A 19,801-nucleotide genomic window follows, 5' to 3' on the forward strand; every position below is an offset into this window, starting at 1 on the left:
TGGGTTTTTTTTGTGATGCTCCAATTTCTAGATCAACACCATGTATCTTTTGAATATGTTTCCCTTTTCTTAATGTTTTATCCCCAGATTTACTTAAAGCAAAGAATCTATTTCTTAGTAATTTAAATAAATTTGAGACACCCACCTCTATGACCAACTTCTACCCATCTAAGAGAGGTGGACTTTGATTGTCCATAGAAGTTTCAGTAGCTTTCTAAGTGGACTTTGAGGTTTTTAAAGCAAAAAACTTGTACCTTTGTCCAACCAGGAAAATTAACATAGGTGTCTTGTGGCAAGTCTGGAATCCCTCCAGGAATTGAAAGAGTACCAGTGTAAAATGTAGGTACTTCATAACTTAGTGCTTTGACATCAGATGACTTCTGGTGATGAAGGGGAGAAATAATCTCATAATTCACTGCTCCATCTATGTCTAGAGGATAGATTTCCCATCCAACAAGTATATCTTGAGCAAGAGTTAAATTTGAAACTAGACCCTGGAAGAAGAAGAAAGAAACAACACAAAAATATAATTAGCTGATGTTATTGAAGTTATTTGGGTGTAACTATAAATCAGTCACAAATAAAAACTGAATCAAAGTAACAGCTGGCTGCCAATCTGTGTACAAAAAACCAAGCATCTGGTCTTCACCAAGTTATAAGCTTTGCTTAAAAATAAAGGGCTCCATTTATTCTCTGTGAAAGATCTGTTCCTCTTCAGAGTTTCAGGCTTTCACTGATACACAAGGGTTTTTTTCAAATTCTTTTGCTGTAACTGGAAAAATTTCTGTTTTGCTTTTACATGGACATGATCCCAAAACCTGAAACTTAATAAAAAGGAGAAGCAACATTAAATGTCATTAAGCCTGAGATACCATCACTGGGTAACACTGAGTCACTAACCCAAGACATTAACTTGCGCAACAGCAGAGAAAGTGGTACTTACTTCCCACAAATCTTCTCCAGACAAGATACAGTATCATAAAATCACTGCACATACCCAATTCAGTGAAATACTTTCAGCTTACAGCCAGCTTCAAGCCCATGGAATCCCACCTCATTTCTATGGGACCATGTACACAGTGGTTCACAGCACACCAGGGTGCTTGCACACCAAATGCCACAGCAAGGTAAGGTCATCATTTAAGAAGAATGAAAAGAACATGAAGTTACCCCTGCACACACCCTAATTTTGTTACAGTAATGGTTCCTAAAGCAGTGTTTCAGGGCAAGGCAGGGGCTGGTTTTAACTGCTTGAAAAGACCCTGCATAGAAACTGGTTTTCACAGCTGGTGCAACACAGGTTATGTTGCAAACATCACATTTCAAACAGGAACAAGCAAACCACAGTTTCCATGGCTCTGGAGAGCTGATACTATGTCGTGTGTCTGCTGTGATATCTCATAAGCATTGCACTGTCTCCAAAAGGCTCACCATCTGTACAAGCACTAAGTGATTTTCTCTTCCTTTATCTAGAGTCCACTTTACAGAACAGGAGCTTATTTTGCTTATGTAAAATAAAATATCTGCAAGAGTCAAAAGTTACGTGACAAAACTTTTCTATACAACCTAGACTCTACTCTGTCTAGCAACCAATTGAAGTAATGCAACATAACTTTAGCCTGAACTTTCTAACCTGCCTCCCTAAGCTCATCAGTAGGCACTTTGAACAGAGTGATTCTTCAAATTACATTAAGTACCTACTAAACATTCTTACTTAGATCTGCATAAGAATATACATTCAATGATCCTTATCTGGAGAAGATTTGTAGGAAGTAAATACCACTTTCTCTGCTATTGTGTGAGTTAAAGTCTTGAGCTAGTGACTCAGTGTACCAAGATATGGATATAAATTTTCGAAGTAAAACTGAGATACAGGTGGCAGTGGGCATGTGAAAAGACACATAAAATAACAGAAACCACACTCTTCCTTCCTTTGTGTCTTTTAACAACATGACTTAGATCAACAGGATGTTTTAAAACCAAAATCCTTTCAAAATTCCTTCCCAAAAGCTGGATGCCTAGCTCCATTTCAAGCTCAAAAAAGCGATAAAACTCCAGCCAAACAAAACCCTGAAAACCTATCCTCTTTGTTAAAAAATGCAAGGTTTCACAAGACAGGAACCTCTTCCCTTAATTGGATTTTCAAAAGCACATGGATTTTTAAAACCCAAGGTATAATTACATCCAGTTTTCAAAATCAACATGAAGGAGAGCATGAAGGATGGAGTCTACAGAAAGAAGCAATGCCCATAGTCCAAAGCTATCCAAGGAAGGTTGGCTTTTCTACACAGAAAGATCCTGCTTTTAGAGGATTATTTTCACCATGGACATGTCTCTTAAATCTGCTTTCACTCTTTTATAGTCAAAAGGTTTAAGTGTGAATTTCAGTTCAACCACAGCAACTGAGCACCTCCTTAATCCAACCTCTAAACCTCTATTCTCTTACCATAATTTAAAACTAAGTCTCCTTATCATCTGGCCAGTTAATAAATAAATACATAGATAAATAAAAGCAATGTCTCTGCTGCCTCAACATGAAGGCAAAACACTGGGGTACCAGCTTCCTTCCCCTGCCACTCAGATAAAAGCAAAGTACCTTGAAGAGACAGTATGAACACAGTTAGCACTACTGCTACCTACTGCATCCTAATAATATCAAAAATAAAACAAAAGGCATGCTGTGAACTGTACACAGCCCAAACATAGTTCCAGACTCACCTTGAAAGCTCTCCTGTCTTTTATTGACTGTTATGCAGCAATGGTGAATCCCATTAAGTCTAAAACCAGAAAAGTTTACTTTTTGCCCCTGCACTTCCTAGTGCTACATTAGTGGTACCTCTGTGGTATGGGGTTTACACAGCAAGGGTTTGTTAGCAAGGGGAGCTGCAGTGGGGACTTTTCTGAGAAGATGCCAAAAGCTGCCCCATGTTAGGCAAAGACAGTTCCAGCTGACTCTGGAACAGACCCACTGCTGAGCCCATCAGTGATTCTGGGAGCATCTCTTTGATGATATATTTAAGAATAAAATGAGTTCCCCAAGTTGAGTTTGTTTTGACCATGACAGTAATTTCTGAGTGATCTCCTTGTCCTTATCTTGAACCACATTGTATTTTTTCCCTGTCTCCAATTGATGGCAGAGGAGTGACAGAATGAGCACAGCCAAGGTCAACCCCCCACAGCCACTCATGCATAGAGGTGACAGTCCTGAAGTGTAGCACACACCCACAAGCACAGGCAAGCTCTGTGATAATAGTAACACCTGGTCAGTCTGGGCGAACTGGCACTTTTGCATGCTGAAGTGCTCATGGACCCTGCCACACTCTGAGTACTGCAAGGGTACACTGCTGACAAATTAAAAGGGACAAGAAGAAAGATACAACAGGGTATTTATGTACACATATATACATCCCCCCAGCCTCCAAAAGCAATCCCAGGATTCACAAGCCTCAAAATGAAATCAAGTTCTGGACCAATTTCCAACCCATTTTTGAGTTTATAGAAACAATTTTAATATTGTTATTTATAAACTCATCTGAACCGGAAAATTTTGTGGGCGTCACTTTGGCTGACAATGTAAGTGAACAAACAAATAACGTTTGAAAGATGTCTAGCACCTTTTAATTTCACATTGATTTTGGTGTCTGGAAAACTCAGATGGAAACTACTGACTAGTTATATTTTAGGTAAAGTTACAGCTATCTAATCCTGACCTTTTTGCTCTTCCTAATTCACTACTTTCTTTTTAACCTATGGAAAAGACAAAAAGCCATCATAATCCAATAACTCAATAGATTTTACTTACCTTAAAGTCATTATTGTATCTACCAAAGTTGACTCGGCCCATATTCTCTACCAAGATGTCCAGATTTGCTCCAGCCTGACCAGTTATATTTATCTTAAGTGATTTGTCCCTTTCAAGGATACCCTGAGGTACCTATATGAATTGCAACAACAAGAAAACAAAAAAACCACTGAAAGCCAAGAATGCCCTGTTACTTATTTTTTCAACTTATGTTAAAAGATTAAAAGTGACAAAGGAAAGAAAAGAGCAAGAAAATCCCTTTCCTCTCCACCTCCCGCATGTGAGCACACGCATACACAAAGGGCTTCTACATCAACATGCACATTTCAGTACATCAACTGGATGTGATAGTGGGTTTTGATGCATCTGATTCACAAAAGCAAGTTCCCAAATTTAGTCCAGTAACTGAAAAGATTTTTTGCAATATCAGTGATTTAATCATTAGCTTCATCTTCTAATTATGTGTGCAACAATATTTAGTTTTATATTTTCCTATTCCCATAACACAAGGAAAGATGAGCTTGATCTGAACACAAAGGTGATGAAAGTCAATACGCGTCAAATATTAATTGACTGTAAAATACATGAATTTATATTAATTCTCATTAAGCAAGGCTAAAACCCTGCTTATGGAAAGAAAGACTAAGTTTACATTCTGTACAATAAACTTTCTTTTTTTTTTGAACGTTGGGTATGCATCAAGTATATACTTTCTTATTTTCCTAATGTGATTAAATATGATCAGGGTTGCTTTGGTGATCTGTAGAAAGGAGGAAAAAAAAACCCCAGTCTGCATCCACGACTTTCATGAAGGCCACTGATGGCAAAAATTAATACCAGCAAACAATGATTTTACCCCATTCACAGAGACATAGGCACGATCATGGACTCCATTTGAAGTTGAAGACAGTGGTGTTGGATCCACGCAGTTCTTTGGAAGTGTAGTTCTATACAATACATATCCAAAGTACTAGGAAAAAGAAAAGGAAATAAGGCCAACCGATTAATGAACCAAGTAATTCTGTTGCTTCAATTTGGGTCATGAATTAAATATACCACATACTTCTGCCTACATGCCTGCACTGAAATGCTAACTTTCATTCACTTCAGACAGTGACTATCACAGACATCATTTCAGGTTAGAGTTTATTTTGACCTTTAGGTAATGGGTGACCTTTAGGTAAACTGGTGAAAATCCCTTAATAAGTGAATAAGTGAATAAAAAACTTGTAAGTTCACTTCTCACCCAGTGCCCATAAATTGATGCATTCATCAAGTCAACATTATCTAGATATCCATTAAATGCTACATGGTTTACATCAGAAACATTTTGGAATAATTTTCACTAAGTTCCCCATCAGGAATGGAAAGAATATAAGTCATAGCCATTCCTGAGACCTTAGCAGGCTGGAGAGTTGGGTGGAGAGGTAAATAACTAACTTCAAAAAAAAGGCAAGGGCAGGGCCCTGCACCTGGAGAATAATAACCCCATGTACCAGCACATGCTGGGGGCTGATCTGCTGGGAAGCAGCTCTGAAAAGAAGGACCTGGGGGTCCTGGTGGACAACAATCTGTTCCTGAGCCAGCAGTGCCCTGGGGGCAAGGAGGTTGATGGTATCCTGAGGACATTAGGAAAAGCATGGACAGCAGGTCAAGGAAGATGATCCCACCCCACTCCTCAGCCCTGTTGAGGCCACATCTGGAGTGTTGTGTTCAGTTCTGGGCTCCTCAGGAAGAGAGGACACAGAACTACTGAAGCAGATCCAGCAGAGGGCTATGAAGATGATTTGAAAAAAAAAAAAGCTATTTAATACCTGAAAATTAATACTTCAAGAGGAGAGAAATCAAGGTGAAAGCCTAGACAACACAGACACCTACATCCACAGGAAGAAGAAAACCTCAGGTGCAAAACAGGAGCACTAGAATATGAAAAGGTCTCCAATGCAAAAATCCAGGATACCCTTATAATACTATTACTTGTGTGCTAGACAAAGTGTAAGACATGACATAAGAGTAATACCACAGAGGGTTGTTCAAATAAACTCCACAAAATTACTGCAAAGCGACTACTGAAGGAATCCTCACCTGCTTTAGCTCAACAAAGGTCAATGGGTAAGTGCTTCTCACTGGTCCAGAACGTGACAGTCCATCAAGAACGTCCAACACAGTGCCTGCCTGCAGCACAGAAAAGTCAGATGTATGAAGGTTAGTAAGTTTCAGCCCAAATATAACAGCTTGCACATCCAGCCATCAAGTCAGCTAAGCTCCATGTGTCCAGAAGGTTAACAAACCTTTACACCATCCTTGCAGGCACATAAAATACAATATAGCAGAGATGACTGATGAACTCTGAAAGAAACATGCCACATGCAGAGCAATATTTTAATAAAAACAGATGCTCTAATTTTGATATGCATTCATAAAAATAAAAGTGACCCTCTATTATTTAACTAGACCTACCCCAGGAGTTTCTCACTGAAGTTGCATAAACAAATCCAAATGCTCTGGATGATTAATACAAAACAATATATTACCTAAATTTTGCTCATTTATACTTAGAATCAAGCTAGGGAAAATGCCACTGATTCCCAGTGATTTACTCCGGATTCATTCTGAGCTAAGTAGGGATACAGTTTAATTCCATCAAGAGCCATTCAAGATGAATTTACCCTATTTAGTCTTAAATGATTTTAGAAACTCTAAGGCTGCAATTAGGCTGTCATATGTAAGTAGCTGAACTGGTTTTAATGAGACTGGGGGCAAGGTTTAGGCTAGTCACACACATAAATACATTGCTGAATAAGGACTTAGATATGTACAATTAAATTGCCTTTAATTGCCATTATGGAATATTCTACCCATCTATGATTTACTCTCAAACACCATCATCAGTTTTAGGTTAGTTAAAATGCACACAATATGCCTAATGTCTTACAGGTTCAAAAAATCCATTGCATAAGATTTTTCACAAAAGATGTCAGTCTGTTGCCCCAGAATTATTGTCACTGTTCAGCAGTAACTGAACACTGTGTCACTGTTCAGTGGTAACACATTAGATGCAAATACCTCTCATATACCAGATTTACATTCAAATGCTTAATAAAAAAGAAGGAAAAAAAGGTGTTCAAAAGCATGTAAAACTATACCGTAAGAGTACTCACAGCAGTAAAAATTTCTGAAGGCACTTCAATAACAGAAGTATTGAATTTCTGCAGAACTTACAAGAAAGTTGTACTGAAATACTGTACAGTATTTTGCAGTGATGCAACAGAAGCCATCATTAATTGTCTATGTACACATAATTATGCCTGCAGTTTTGGCTGGTATACAGTTAATTTTCTTCACAGTAGCTGGCATGGGGCTGTGTTTTGGATTCTTGCTAAGATTGCCGATAACACAGGGATATTTTGGTCATTGCTGAGCAGGGCTTACACAGATTCAAGAACTCCACAGAGATTCTGCTTCTCTCTCCAGAGAGCAGGCTGGGGATGGTCAAGAAGCTGGGAGGGAACACAGCCAGGACAGCTGACCTCCACTGACCAAAGGGATATTCTGTGCCATTGGTGTCATGCTCAGCAATAAAAGCTGGAGGAAAAAGGAGGAAGGAGAGATGTTTGGCATGACAGTGTTTATCTTGCCAAGTAACCAACACACACGAATTGTTTGAAAGGTGTGTGATATGGCACTCTGGAATATGGTTTAGTGAAGAACACAGTAGTGGCTGGGTTGATGCTTGGACTCAGTAACCCTAGAGGTTTTTTCCAACATTAGTGATTCTATGACGGAGCTCAGCTTCCCTGGAGAAGGCTGAGCGTGTCCCTCTGCAAAGGCAGTAACAAACGAGCTCCTTATTTTGCTTTACTTATGTGTGCAGTTTTTGCTTACCTACTGAACTGCCTTTATCTCAACCCACAAGTTTTCACACCTCTACCTTTCTGATTCTCTCCCTCACCCTATTGGGAGAGAATGAGCGGCTGCATGGTGCTCAGCTGCCTACCACAACAACCATGTGGACACAAATCTAAATGTTCCTTCTGCTAGGAACAAGCAAGTCATAAGTAAATAAAAGCTAACACCAACACTGTCTGGAGGTTGGGTCACCCAACAACTAAGCACGTTCACTTGTGCAAGAAGACTGTTGGTCAAACATGGCTTGCAAAATTTTGAGGAAAGTAGCTTGCTCTTATGTTTTCAGTTTAAAAGTTGTACTTAAAATTGCAATCATTTTTCATACAGTAAAACTTCCCACACATTCCAGACTGCATACATGGTCCACTCCTTATCTTGTGCCCCTCCAAGGGAGCCAGTAATGTTAGAGCAATATGCAGGACATCCCAGGCCACAGGAGAAATTTAGCTAAATCAGGTCTTCAACGAGAGCTGTGAAGCAAGAGATGCACAAATACTGACAAAGATAATTTATAGAATTGAACAATTCTATGGGCATTAATAGTCTTAGTCCTAGGTGGACAGCAAAACCAGAAATGAATACAAGCAGCACTTAGACATGGCCCTCAGCTGAATGAAATGCTGAGTGGCACTTTGTGCCTTGCTGACCTGAGTATTAGCAGCTAGTACATGTGCCTGTTGGACTTTTTTATTTTTAAGTCCCTGCTACCAAAGGGGCTTCTATTCTGAATATGGGTCAGCCATGTATGATTCACTTAGGGATCGGTAAAAGGTTGTTTCTTTGAAACTTAACTAGTTTATTTTTGTTCAGCTTTTCAGTCTTCAGTGGCACATACAAAAAAAAACCCTTCAAGACAAGATTTGGTCTTGCTACACATTCCTGTTGACTGCTACTTAGTGGACAATCAGTACCAACCACAAGAGAAATTTACCAGTAAACTTAAAAATTACAAATATTGTCAGAAATTTTTAAAAACAACCTGCAAAACAACAGATGACTGCTAAAAAAACCCCAATACTTTTTTAATCCTCCAAAGCAAAGTCCTCAAAACCCAAGTGTAAAGTCCAGCATGAAAGAAAAAAGGAATTAAATAGCTCCAACACGAATATCAACTACAGGGAGCATCCTGTTTGCTTAACCCCTTTCCAGCCCCAACACACACCAGCACTGCCTGCTACTTGCTATTGCTTGAGCTCTCCCCATCCTAAGAACTGAATACTTCTCCAGAACTTATAAGTCTGCAGGCTGCTGTGCTAGGACAAGCACTTCCTTGTGACCAAGCACTTCTCAGGGCCCCCCAGATGGTAACCAGAAACTATCACCTGCTCACAAGCCTGCAGAGCCACGTGGACACATTGCAGGAACTAAGATTCATTTACTTCCCTCTCGAAAGAATGCTTCCCAAGTTCTGGGGCTTAAATCCTTAAAACCTATCATCTTGTTCACACTTCTGGAGCCCAGGTACTGTGGTTCTGCCTTTGCTTGCCCTCATTTCTCCTCTTCAGCACTTCTCTTCTGCAACAAGAGTTGCAACAAGAGTTTTTCCATATCACCTGCTTTCCTGCCTTTGCTCTTAAATAGCAATGTCAGCGTTTCCACCATTTTTAAATAAACTATATTTTCCCCACCCAGGAGGATTCTTTAAAATAAATCAATAGCTCAAAATGAACAATTGTCTCATCAGGGGAGTTGGTACTTAAGGACTGAACTGCCATAGAATATCTTGAGGAAAAAAAAAAGATAGATAACATCCTGCTCTGGTTACATCTACCTCTGTAAAGTACACCATATGACCCCTGAAAATACTCCAGAGTCTCTTTTTTCTCATCCTTTCTGCAAAAGTGTCAGGGGAGTTGGTTCACTGGAGTAGATTCATTCAATGCTCTCCATGGCAGGCTGACTGCTGGACCTCCGCTGCAGAATGAGTACCTGTGTTTGCACTGACTGTCACTGCCAATGACATAGCTAGGAATTTTACTGTTACCAAAGCTAAGTGCTGTTATTTAGAATATTCCCTCTCTGATATTCACCAAAATACATTAAAGGCTTCTTCACACAACAAGGTGCATTGAAACTGGTTTCAGCTGGAGCTAGAAAGGAGTTGGGAAGGCAGCTTTGGGCTGGCACAGTACAAACCCTGTGTGATTGGAGACTCAACTTGTGTTGCAGGGTAACCCAGCAGAGCAAACTGCTGCTGTAGCTAAGCTGTGGGTCACATAGCAATAGGCCACCTTTGTCACAGAAAACAGTTCCAGAGGCTCTCAGTGCAGATGGCAGTATATGTACAAGCATGACAGGAACCTTATATCTGGCAGTTTAGACATGCCATCTGCATTCCTAAAACTGATGTCTGGAGAGTGAAATGCTTCCTCTCAAAAATCATAAAGTGTAGAAGGGGCAGGTGAGGTCAAAGATGCAATATTTGAGCAAGGTTGGTCATCTGACTCTTGTGAGAGTCCAGCAGCACTCGTTTCTTGAAGGCATGAAAGAGAAAGTTCTTCATTCAACTGAAACTGGACAGCCTTATTTGAGAGCCACAACCCATGACACGATAGGAGAGTCAATATCTGATCACTTGGCTGCCAAGAGCTTGCAACTAGACAGCAGCCATAGTGGTGGGTGCAGAGATAAGAGCCTATAATTAGTCACAGCTGCCAGTTCAGTGAAACCTCATATGGGAAGAAGACACTCAAAGGTTGTTGAAAGTGATACAGATCTCTTTCAACTTCACAGAAGAACCACTTTTATGCAAAAAGTTCTTCTGCCCACCACTTGAGCGGAATGACTTGAGAATGCCTGCAAAGCCTTATCACTACTAGATTTTGCAATGCTTCAGCTGCAGAGATGAGATACATGACTAACTGGAAAAATAACTGCCAAATTGAAATTACAGAGTATGAAATCAGAGCATTAGAGGTTACAGTATCCAGCATATCAACTGCAGTAATCCTCCATCTCAAAACTTGTCTGTGCCCAGCAGAAAGAAAATAGCCAAGTTCATACCTGCAGTCTCCTCTGTTGCCCATTAAACCACCCACTTCACTCACTGCAGGAACCTTGTTCTCAAATGTATCTCACAAAAAATTGTCCTTGGTCCCAAAATAATGGTGCTACAGTCAAACCCCAGATACTTGTGAGCTGACCAGCTATACCACTACTGTGACACAGGCTGGGTTCTGAGTGCTTAGTTCTGTGTGCTTTTCCCTCAGCAGGAAACCAAAATAATTTTTCTCATCAGCTACAGATCTTGTCAGAAACTTTATCAATAAAACTTTCAAATTTATCAAAAATGTTCCACATGCAAAATTTAAATGTCTGGAAGTATGTAAAATACATACATCCTGTTTTTCCTTCCACTTTAGAGGCATCACCAGCTACAAAAACACTTTGTTGTAAGTCTCATGGTAACATTCCCCCAGCTACATTACTGATACATGAGTTATCTTAAACAACTATGAATCTGTTGTGTTAATACTATATTGATTTCAGTTCAGCAAAGCTTCAGGCACATACTGCATATTGTAAACACTATCTTGTAACAGCCAGGCAAGATGCATTTGATCATTTTCTAATATGAGCATGATTCCTAACTCCCAAACTCTGCTCCCTCCTCCCTCAAAGTTTGCTTTCAAGGTTTTCCTCTTTATTTTGTAGGATATCTAGAGCCTGTTGTGACACCCTCATAAACATTTTTAATAAAAAGAAAACAGGGAGCATTATGAAAAGATACACAGTGTATTACAGACATTAATTTACCTTCTGCAGGCGAACCTTCCCGTATGCAAATTTGGGTGTGGTTGGAGGGATAAGACCTTCTGGTAACTCCTTATACTAGAAAGAGAAGGAGAAAAAACACACATACACACACACATACACACAAGTTAAATACAGACACACTTTAACTGGATTCCCACTTTACACTTCACAACTTACAGAATTAATAACCAGCCTAAAGGTTACAGCTGCATCTAGTCTTCAGATGGAGGTTTTTTTTTTTTAAAAGAAAAAATTTGACTTGATCACATATGGTGAGCAATTTTTAATAACCATTCAACATTAGGTAAAGGTAAAAGCATTATGAACAAAGTGAACTACCAAAATTCCCAATGCCCTTGGAGCCCTCCTGTGGCTACAGCCTGAGTTACTCTCTTCCACAGCTTTTCTGCAGTCCTCTCCCACTTCATGGGAGCTTGAGTGAACCTTTATGAATCTGTAAAATAGTATTTCCATCTCACCCTTTTTGAGCAACCCTTCCTTAAAGGAATTATTAGCCTCTTGTGCCTTTTCTTTCAGTGTTACAATATTCCATCACCACCACCGGCTACTCCATTACTGCCTGGGCTGGGGTCTTTGAGAAACAAGCCTGGAGACCACAGCTCCATGAACCCCTGAGGTCCCATCTCTGTTCCTGTTCTAGACAACTGTACAGTCAGGGAAACATAAAGAAACACTCTGACCACCCATCTACTTCTGGTTGCTTCTTATCCTATACATTTAAGAATAATCACCAGAAATCAGCAGAGAAGGGATGAAGGGCCTCCACTCACTCACTCCTTTCCTGGACACCTTTGAGATGTGGCAGACCAGACAGTGGCTTTCTGCCCAGCAACCTGGCCTTCTCCTTTCTGTGCCTACAACTTACAACCTGTGCCTCCTTGCCATTATCTCCTTCTCCCCCTCCTGCCACTACTTAATAGACACTCTTCCCATCTGTTCTTTCATTACCTAGACCTGTGTATGGCCTGTCTGCATATTAGAGAAAAATATGGCCTGTCTGCATATTAGAGAAAAAACTTCTGCAGATGAGATACCCATGTGAACAAGCAATCCAAGCCTACATTTTAATAAACATGTACAAAAGACCAACCTTGTGAAGAGTGTCTCCACCTGCAAATTTGGTAACTTTGGAGCGCTTACATCGTCAGTTTTTTTTTTTAATAAACTTGATTAGGGGCCAAAAGGGTTTTTGATTTAGCTGTAGGCTTTGTGTTTTGTTTTAAACAGACCACAGCAATAAATTCCCAATGCTACCCTGTCAAGTGTCAGTTATGGATGGATGAAAGTCTGATTTACATTTCTAGGAAGAAGTTAATTTTTTCTCCTTTGTATTCAAACACAATCAAGATTTCCAGATTTAAAGAAAACAAAAGTTGTATTCACCCAAGAGGAGAAATCAAAAGCAGGAAATTTCAGCCACAACAGAAAAAATTACAAGAATGCTATCAGCAATTGAAAGAAACTATAGACTGAATTTCTTCAGTCTTTACATTCTTCTTTACATTTTTTAACTAATGGAAACTGTAAAGGAAGACTTTAATGTTATCCTTGTAGCACAGCTAAGATGTTGAACACAGTCATTTGTTACAAGTAACTTTATTTTCTTTCATCAGCTTCACCTCAAACTGCAACTGAGTAGATAACTTGTTACAGGTTTAGAATTCACAGTAGTGACAGGAAAACATCACTGAAAATCTATGGACATGCAAATTAAGAAACAAACCAACCACAGCAAAAAATTACCCAATACACCTGAGGTTATAGTGAACATTTCACATCTTATCAAGGCACTCTCACTGCACTAGATTACTACTTACATCTCAGAGAGGGGTCTTGCACCTTGAAGAAAACAACCCAAAATCAGGAAATTTGTGGATTTCTCTGGTGAGAAAAGCTGTATCAAGACAGGAAACTCTCCTTTGAAAGGCCATGAAAATTATGCCTTCAATTTATCCCATCAGGCTTAGGGATAATGGTGAAATTGAAGAAAAAAAATCCACAGCAGGCCTTCCACAGTTAAAGAGATAAAGGCATTCTCAACCCTAGAGAAAGTGTAGTACACTTCTGGGAGGCCTACTCTTAGAATAAAAATGTCTTCTAGTGCATAGGAATGTTGCTGGTATGCAACAGGATAGTGACTACAAGCCTGAGCCTTGGCATTCAAATGGAACCTGTTTTTAAGCCTCATCTCAACAGCCTCCAATGCAAGGCTATTCAAAACACAGACAGAGGTTCCATGTTCTACTTCAATCTCCAGTTTGTGGAGACACTGTGCATTTTTACAGCAAGACAAAGCTGGTCCCACCCACTAGTTGCAGTTTGTAAAAACACAAAACCAAGATGTGCTCTTTTGAGTAAGCCTGGTCTTTTTCAGAGGCCCAAAACCTCAACATGAAGTTTGGGACAGACAGCCAAAGCACTAAACTGCAGTACAGATTGGGCTGACATCAGGTCATCAGCCTAACCTGACTGAATTGCTGACTGATGCTGCAAGGAAAAAGCTCTATACACTCCTCCTCCACCTCTATTCCCAGCCAAACCCTTCCCACCTCCCTCTGCTCCCCATTGGCTCTCATCCTACTGAGTGACCTGATTCACCTTACTGACCTTGAGAGAAAACAAATATAGCAAAAAGGGAGAGCTGAACCATGTCAGAGTCAGACCTACATCAGTATCCTCCCCACCAAAAGGAAGGAGGAAGCCATTGGGACAGAAAGAATAGCTAGAGAGGTGCAAGACCTTTTGCTTTTTGTAATGAGAAGCAGTTAAGTTGGCCTAATTGTCAGGTTCCATTTCACTTCCCCCAGCTGCAGAAAACAGTATATTGAGGAGTAACTTACACCAACACAGGAACAAGAGAGTTTGGAGTATGTTTCAAAGAACTATTCTAAAATGTCCTGGGGACACTCACCATACCAATGACTTTTCTCAAGGCAAAATACTTTTCTGTCAGATCTCCCGCCTCGCTCAGGGGAGCATCATAGTCATAACTAGTGGGCTGAGGCATATAAGGCATATTAGCACCTAGGGGAGGAGGAAAAAAGAAAAAGCAATAAAAGCAGTGGAAGAGATGGTTTTTTTCCAAAGGTATCAACTGTCAGAATTCTTTCCAATTACAGACAGATTCTCCTACATTTTTAAATTCAGTGTAGGCCTTGATGTTTGGAATTTGGCATCAAAACTGTTCCTGAAGGAGGACAATGTCCTTGTGAGCTTACACCACTCTGTGAAATATTCTGAAGAGAAACACATTTTTCTGTGTTCCAACTGTTTCACAGCATCGAGTGAAGCAGAAGTAGCCTTGGAAAAGACACATACCATGTGGGTTTGGTATAGCATGTTGGCAATAAACAAAGAACAGCTAGTGCAGTCATGTCTTTTGCTGTGGGCAAGTAGGCACAGCTTATTCTTTCACAAAATATATTACTACCTAATTCATAAACAGCTCCCCTCCACCATTAGTATAATTTAAATAATTTCTTACCATTCCAATAGGCAAAGTTAGTCCCACCTATAAACATGTACCTAAAAAGAAATAAAATCAGGTTTTGCTGAACTGGGAAAAGAAATCCCCCCAAAATTAAGCTCTACTGAATACACACTTACAGGTTAACGTTAGCACCACGTGTCAGGATTTCATTAAGTGTTTTAGCTATAGTTTCTGTGGGCACAACAGAATGACGGTGCCCCCAGTGATCCAACCATCCAGTATAAAACTCAGAATTAACCTGAAAGGAGGAAGGGCAAAAGAGGAAGGGAAAATATGAAGAGGGAACAAGAACAGAATGCACTGTGAATTAAGGTTCCTAACTGTAAGAGGGAAGGAAAAAAAGGCACCTTGACTAATTTGAGCCATTTTTAAACTACTATAAATACAGCAAAGTACATACTAGATCAGTCCTTTTCAGCAGAGTACAGGTCAAAGGAATTAAAGGATTGTTTCAATAATTTTATAGGGACATTTTGAAAACAATTGCTTAAGCATCAAAGAGTCCTAGGAACCTGGCAACAAGGATGTGTTTCCAATGCTTGGCATTAAAATAAATGATGGAATCAACATATTCTCTGCGGAATAGCATACACAAACTGGATGTATGAAAAATATTTCCAATTGCTTTCTAAACAACTCCTTAGCACAGAGATAATTTTGTACCCTCAGTGGGCCTTCTCCCTTTCTTAAAATGGCTTCCAGCATTCTCACATCCCACTATAGCTTGTATAAAACCTCTAAGGCAGCTGAAAACAGGAAACTTCTAATCTGCCCTTTTAATTCTGCTTTTAACTTCTACCTACACACATATCTCACTAACTTGTCTAACCATCCTTAGTGTTTCCGCTGCTTTGTAAACATTTGTCTTAGCAAGGAAAACTACTGAAGCAAAATCATTACTTTTTGAGACTAAAATAGCATTTGCAGAGCAGCAGTTAATGTGGATTTGACAAAGACACAGAGAAGCTCCTTTATTCACTTTTTCTGACTTGGAAATTATGTCTTTGTAAACAGGTCCCTAAAATCATTCAATGCACTGCTGTCAACCCCTCTCTGATTAACAACTTCAAGATTAGACATGATACAAATAGTTCAAGTGAAAATACATACCAAAGGGCCCTTGGGTTCACTGCTCCTTTGAGCTAAGAATGCTGCTGTGACATTGCCACCTATAAGCAGAAAGAAATAAAATTGAGCTGCTATATCCATGATTTTCTGGGTCCGTCATTTTATTGAAATTGGTGTCTTATCTGCCTTCCAGTCTAGCAAAAATCATGACAAGAAAGGTGTTCCAGCAAACACAGGAATCAATACTTTTGATTCTGATGTTTAACTTGCAAGACTTATTTTAAATATATACAGGCACATATGCATGCCTGTGTATGTGTCTTTGTTTTTGAGACACATCTTTTGAAAACCCAGCTTTTCTCAGAAATGACATCCTGGCACAAAGAAGTCTGAGATGTGTCAGAATTGCTAGTGATCATTGGAAAGTCTAAGTCTGGGGTTATGTTACCAAGGCTACGGGGAAGAGTAGAAACCAGACAATCTCTAAAGAGGTGTTTCACTCTTGATCATTCCTAGTGGCTCAAGGCACAGTGGCTGGAAACAACTTCTCTGGTGAGTGGCTCACCATTGTATAAAGGATATCGGTGTAATTTTGCCTGATTGGCGGGAGGAATGATGAGGAGGACTCTATGATATCAGAAGTCTAATTAATTACTTTAGTATACTATTATTCTATACTATATTACACACTGAAACTGAACAAGCACTCAACTCAACTGAACAAATCTCGTGACTGTCTGCTGACCAACAGTCTGGACACGTGCTTGGCCCTGGTAGGCCAAGGAAGCAAAACACCATCACTTTGGGTAAACAATCTCCATATTGCATTCTATTTTGGCACAACACAGGAGCAGCAAATGAGATAAGAATTGTTTTGATCATTCTCTTCTCTGCTTCTCTCAGGTTCAGAGAATGTGAATCCCACAAAAGGGTACACATGAAGACATCCACAATTTCATTCAACTTGCAAGAAAACAGATCCCTGCTAAGCACATGTGTTTGGCTGCAGAGAGAATAAGGTACAGAAGAGGCTGCAAAATAAAAAACCCGAAAATATCTGTCTTGGAGTTTGTTTTTTGTGCCTTAAGCCTATTTTGTCAAGTCCATGCAGTATACAAACATTTAAATCCTTAACTCTCCTATCAAAAGGGTACTCTCTGATCACACTACTAATGCTTAGCCATTCTTCAGACCTATAATACAGCAAATTGTAGCAGTGTGCACATTTCTAATGATGATCTTCAACAGTAATTTTTTTCTAATAACCTCTAGCATAAAAAGAAATGTATTTGGATGGCTGGATTCCAGGACGGACAGAGGACATTAAAAAACCCCAACACCAAAAAGGAATATTAAAAAAATACAAGGAATCAATGCCAACTATTATTGCTAATTTTTAGGAGATATGTGCTATGAGCAGTGTAAATTGGCTATTCATGATTCCAAGATGCAAGGAAGTGATTATGACTTTCTAACTGAGTGGTCATGGGTGATTCTTGTATGTTTAAGAGTATGTCAAATACACATAAATGCCTGTTACCCCATTTAAACAAAGCAGGCAAGTTTGGCAAGCAGTCAAGTCAGTTTGTCCTGCCACAAACACACAGAGCTCAGAATTTTTGGAATCAAACAGCTGTCTCCAACCTGGAGCAAAGTCCACCGTTGCATAGAGACCCTGGAGGGCCCCACATTTCAAGTGAAACTGGCTTGCACCATCAGTTGTGAAGAGCACCACCTCATCCCCGAGATGCAGGCGAAAGAGCTTCAGAAGGAAGCGCAGGTAGTTGTAGTCGCAAGCAAAGTAGCTTCCGTACTCGTTCTCTACCTGCAGAGGAAAAGCAAGTCAGTAAAGCCATAGCCAATTCAGTGTGCATCTGATAACAAAACAGAAAGCACAAATCCAACCCTCTTCTTCCTTTGATAGCAATATTGAAAATGTCATTTTAACTCCAGATCTGAGGAGTATGAGAAGACAAGACTCATTCCACTCAACTGCACTTTACAGCGGGCCCATCACTGTGCAGAGCTAAGCCATTTGCCTGCAAAATTGTGTCCCCCCCCCACCAAAGTATCTGTTTAGCTACAGTGATCATAATAGAGTCTTTATAAAAATTTGACATCTAAAACCCACCTCCCAAGCAGACCAAGAAAACCATAGAATAGGTTGTGAAATGATCAAAACTATAACAAAACTGGACATTCAGAACAGAGACATCTACAAAGGGCTCACATGAACCATAAAGCCCTGAAATGGACTCCAAAGGGTTTAAGGGAGAACAACTGTGATACTACTGCGAGGCACACATCTTGCCCCTTTTCCAAGGAGATGAACTTTTCAGCTTCAGATCCAATAGGTTCCAGTCCTAAAGGTTATTTCTGAAAATCCTGTTATAAGCATCTTACTTCTGCCAAAGAATAATTTTGCCCAGTGCTTCTGTTCAACAGACAAAACACACTGTTCAACAAAATTATCTTGGGCATATTACAAGAAGAGTATCTTATGGAAACCTGTGCCAGTCAGGGAGTTTAAAGAAATTGAAATAAAGCTTTGTTATGATCAAATACTACAAATATAGGACAATCACTCCCACTAGTGATTGTCTAGAAGGAGTTTAGGACAGAAGCTATTCACCATGAACATACAAAATTGTGTTCTGAAACATTTACAACTTAAGTTAGGTGCTAATTTAGGCTTACTCCATATTGCTTTTGCTTCTCTCTAAGGGTATTCTTATTCCCCTTTTTCCTGTCAGATTGTTTCAGGCAACAGTATGCATTTTGGCTTTTTGTGAGAATTGCCACAAACCTCAGATCTAAAAAGTTACACAAGTTCCCTCTACTGCTTTATACAGCTGTGGGAAACAACTTTGACAGAGCAGATGAGGGCTCTCTGAGTCCTAGAAACAGTGGATTCAGTTCTTTAGGATAAGGTATTTAATCAGAATCTTGCAGCTACCTGAAACTTAAGAAGTACCTGTGACTCCACCACCCAAGACTCATGGTGTGTCTGCAAGAGCAGTATAAGCATTCATGCTGCTTGGGTTAATCTGATTTTCAGAAAGTTACCTGCACCATGATGATTGGACCTCCATTTTGATAGAGATAAGGCCTCATCTTTGGCAAAAGAACACCCATCCATCTCTCTACCGCTTCCAGGTAATCTGTGATACACAAAGTATACATGTTTCACAACTTTTCTGCCTTTTTCTAATTTTGTTTTAAATTACATATGGGTCATCTTTATGTAGCATTCTAATTACGTAAATTATGAACAACATTTAATGAACAGATTGCTCTTATACTTGAACAAATGTGCTCTTCTACTTGTTCATAAATGCTCCCAGTACAGTTTACTAAGAAATATAACATTTTAAATATGGATGAACTTGGAAAATTATCAAAAGGACTTCATTATGTCTCACAGGTTGTCCTAATGCATTTCAACAGGAAGATATATTTGACTGTTGATCTATGTACTATTTTTAAATAGATAATTTAACCACAGTCAGCAGAACTGAAGTTGGATATGATATTTATATATTCATCCCCTACATTCACTCCGATAAAAACATTAATCTCCTGTCTCATCTTATTCTCCCATGTCTGGTTCTTAAACAGGAGCACATGAGAATGCTGTAACTCTTTCTGGATTGCACACTGACCAGCCAAGAAGGATCCCCATTTTGAGTGGCTGTGGCAAATCCAAAAACCTCAAGGCTGAAGCTGTCTTTTCCTCAATGATGACAATGATTCCC

The 19,801-nt window shown here is 39.6% G+C and overlaps 1 protein-coding gene across 1 annotated transcript in view; it reads right to left on the bottom strand.

Moving 5' to 3' along the window:
- GLB1 (galactosidase beta 1) overlaps positions 1 to 19,801 on the bottom strand; it is a 40,830-nt gene that overhangs the window by 4,870 nt on the left and 16,159 nt on the right. The window contains exons 5-15 of the mRNA XM_084221088.1: positions 19,113 to 19,207; positions 17,691 to 17,871; positions 16,089 to 16,147; positions 15,095 to 15,216; positions 14,973 to 15,013; positions 14,400 to 14,512; positions 11,468 to 11,542; positions 5,888 to 5,977; positions 4,659 to 4,772; positions 3,803 to 3,934; positions 255 to 494 (exon numbers count right to left, since the gene is read on the bottom strand). Coding sequence (XP_084077214.1) covers positions 255 to 494; positions 3,803 to 3,934; positions 4,659 to 4,772; positions 5,888 to 5,977; positions 11,468 to 11,542; positions 14,400 to 14,512; positions 14,973 to 15,013; positions 15,095 to 15,216; positions 16,089 to 16,147; positions 17,691 to 17,871; positions 19,113 to 19,207 — 1,262 coding nt within the window. The remainder of the gene's footprint in view (positions 1 to 254; positions 495 to 3,802; positions 3,935 to 4,658; positions 4,773 to 5,887; positions 5,978 to 11,467; positions 11,543 to 14,399; positions 14,513 to 14,972; positions 15,014 to 15,094; positions 15,217 to 16,088; positions 16,148 to 17,690; positions 17,872 to 19,112; positions 19,208 to 19,801) is intronic.

The sequence above is a fragment of the Fringilla coelebs genome (genome assembly GCF_963513975.1).
Source record: "Fringilla coelebs genome assembly, chromosome: 1".
NCBI classification, from domain to species: domain Eukaryota; kingdom Metazoa; phylum Chordata; class Aves; order Passeriformes; family Fringillidae; genus Fringilla; species Fringilla coelebs.